The 2,482-nt window shown below is 70.5% G+C and overlaps 1 protein-coding gene across 2 annotated transcripts in view; it reads left to right on the forward strand.

Moving 5' to 3' along the window:
- Positions 1–2,413, forward strand: part of LOC102005770 (endothelin-converting enzyme-like 1) — a gene marked incomplete at its 3' end in the record, with an annotated part of 18,438 nt that extends 16,025 nt beyond the window's left edge. The window contains 3 exon segments of one of the 2 annotated variants that reach the window (XM_013519999.1): positions 56–840; positions 1,023–1,881; positions 2,345–2,413. In XM_013519999.1, the coding sequence (XP_013375453.1) occupies positions 353–840; positions 1,023–1,881; positions 2,345–2,413 (1,416 nt within the window). 2 annotated transcript variants of the gene reach the window in all.
- Positions 2,414–2,482: the final 69 nt, after the last annotated feature.

The raw sequence follows: 2,482 nt of genomic DNA on the forward strand, positions 1-2,482 counted from the left end.
CCTGACCCGCTCCGTCCTCGCCCGACCGGTCGCGCACCTGCCGGGTAAGTGGAGCCCGAGTCCGCCGTCGCCGCGACCACCATCCCCGCCACCCCCACGGCCACCGTGGCCGCGGCGCCGAGCCTCCGGCTTTGTCTGCGTCCCCTCGGCTCCGGCTCCAGCTGCAGCTGCGGCTGCGACTCCCGGGCTCGGCTCTCGCGCTCCGCGGACTGCGCGGCTCGGCGCAGGAGCCTCGCGCCCAGCCCTGCTCCCTCGTTCCCCGCGGGGAGGGGGGTGAAACTTCGCCCAAGTTTGGGTTCCGGGAAGAACCTGTTGAGGCGAGGAGTGGCCCCGGGCGGAGAGGGCGGAGAGGATGGACAAACCTCGGGCTCTCCGGCAGCGACGTCGGGGAGGGGATCTCGCCCTGATCCCGCCGTGGAGGAAGCTGCGGTTTAGGGAAAGGGCGAGTGGGCACTTGGGCCAACGAGCAGATGGATCCAGAGGCCGGGCTAGGAGTGGTTCTGCAGATTCCGCGAGGACAAAGTTTGGCGATTTGCTTGCTTTCTGGGGCGCTGCTGTCCAGTGTGGAAAACTGAAGGCGGCTTCAGGGTCCGCAGAGGCGCTCCTGACCGTGCCTCCGCGCTCCAGCCTCGCCTTCCCCTCCCCCACCCGGGCCCGGCGGCGGCAGGTCTGGGGCAGACTGGCAAGAAGAGGGAGAGAAGCCGCAGGCCAGTGGGGGCCTCCTCCGTGCCGGGCCGGTGGCCGTGTCTCCCGCTTTCTAGCAGGCGTCTCCCAAGTCTGCAGTGGGCATTGTGTGCGCAGGACGCAGGGGGACTGGTTCAAGATCCAGTGTAGTGCCAGGTGTGGCGGCCGCTTTGAGCCTTCCTCTCCTCCCAGTGGGGAAGGGGGAAGAGGCCCTGGCTGCAGTCGGGGAATCCGGGTGGCCTCTGGCCTTCACAGCTAGGCTTCCACCAGGCCGCTTCATGCCACTGGGCCCTGTAGGGGTGCGCACCCCTTTGATCCTTTCTCCGCTCTTCCCGCAGCTGCGGCGGAGGATATGCGGACGCCCGCAAGGAGGCCGGCGGCCCACCACCTGCTGTAGCTCACAAACCCCGCCAGAGCGTCCCCGGGGACGGACCGCGCACCATGGAGGCCCCGTATTCGATGACTGCGCACTACGACGAGTTCCAGGAGGTCAAGTACGTGAGCCGCTGCGGCGCGGGGGGCGCTCGGGGGGCCTCGCTGCCGCCCGGCTTCCCGCGGGGCTCCGGGCGCAGCGGCTCGGGGGCGCGCGCCGGGCTGCCGCGCTGGAACCGGCGCGAGGTGTGCCTGCTGTCGGGGCTGGTGTTCGCCGCCGGGCTCTGCGCCATCCTGGCCGCCATGCTGGCGCTCAAGTACCTGGGCCCCGGCGCGGCGGGCGGTGGCGCCTGTCCCGAGGGCTGCCCCGAGCGCAAGGCCTTCGCGCGCGCCGCGCGCTTTCTGTCCGCCAACCTGGACTCCAGCATCGACCCGTGCCGGGACTTCTACTCCTTCGCGTGCGGCGGCTGGCTGCGGCGCCACGCTATCCCCGACGACAAGCTCACCTACGGCACCATCGCGGCCATCGGCGAACAGAACGAGGAGCGCCTGCGGCGGCTGCTGGCGCGGCCGGCGGGGGGCCCGGGGGGCGCAGCACAGCGCAAGGTGCGCGCCTTCTTCCGCTCCTGCCTCGACATGCGCGAGATCGAGCGGCTCGGGCCGCGGCCCATGCTCGAGGTCATCGCCGACTGCGGGGGCTGGGACGCTGCGCGCTGGGACCTGAACCGGCTGCTGTACAAGGCGCAGGGCGTGTACAGCGCCGCCGCACTCTTCTCGCTCACCGTCAGCCTAGACGACAGGAACTCCTCGCGCTATGTCATCCGCGTGAGTGTGGGGACGAGATGGCCAGGACCAGGCCGAGCCGCTGCGCACCGGGAGGGGCGGAGCTCGGGAGGGCGGCGGTCACGTTCCCGGCTGATGGCAGGGTGCAAAGAGCCCCGTATCCCAGCCTTGTGGCATCCGGGAGAGTGGAGGGAGGGTACCTAGGGCTGGGAGGACAACGCGGCCCGGGCAGGGACTGGCCAGGAATGCCAGGGTCCCAAATCCCAGAATGGACTCCCTCTTCCCCTCCCCGTGCCCAGCATGTGAAGTGAGGGCGGATGGGCATGGGAGGACTCCTCAGCTGTCCCCAGAATGCGAGGCAGCTCTGGGTGGGGAGGCGCTGGTGTCCCTGTGCTCCTGGGCGGTGGCAGCACATGTGTGGCAGGTGCTGTCTGGGCACTTGGGGGACTCAGTCTGGGAAGCAGGCACATCGAGCTCCCCCCTCCAGCACCGTCACTCTCCCCAGATTGACCAGGATGGGCTCACCTTGCCGGAGAGGACCCTGTACCTGGCTCAGGATGAGGAGAGTGAGAAGGTGCCTGGCCGGCGGGGGCTGGGGAGGCCCGGGTCCCCGGGGGCGGGGGGACGTCCCCAGGCGGCTGCG

This window comes from Chinchilla lanigera, unplaced genomic scaffold, assembly GCF_000276665.1.
Source record: "Chinchilla lanigera isolate Chin_1 unplaced genomic scaffold, ChiLan1.0 scaffold00052, whole genome shotgun sequence".
In the NCBI taxonomy this organism is placed as follows: Eukaryota; Metazoa; Chordata; class Mammalia; order Rodentia; family Chinchillidae; genus Chinchilla; species Chinchilla lanigera.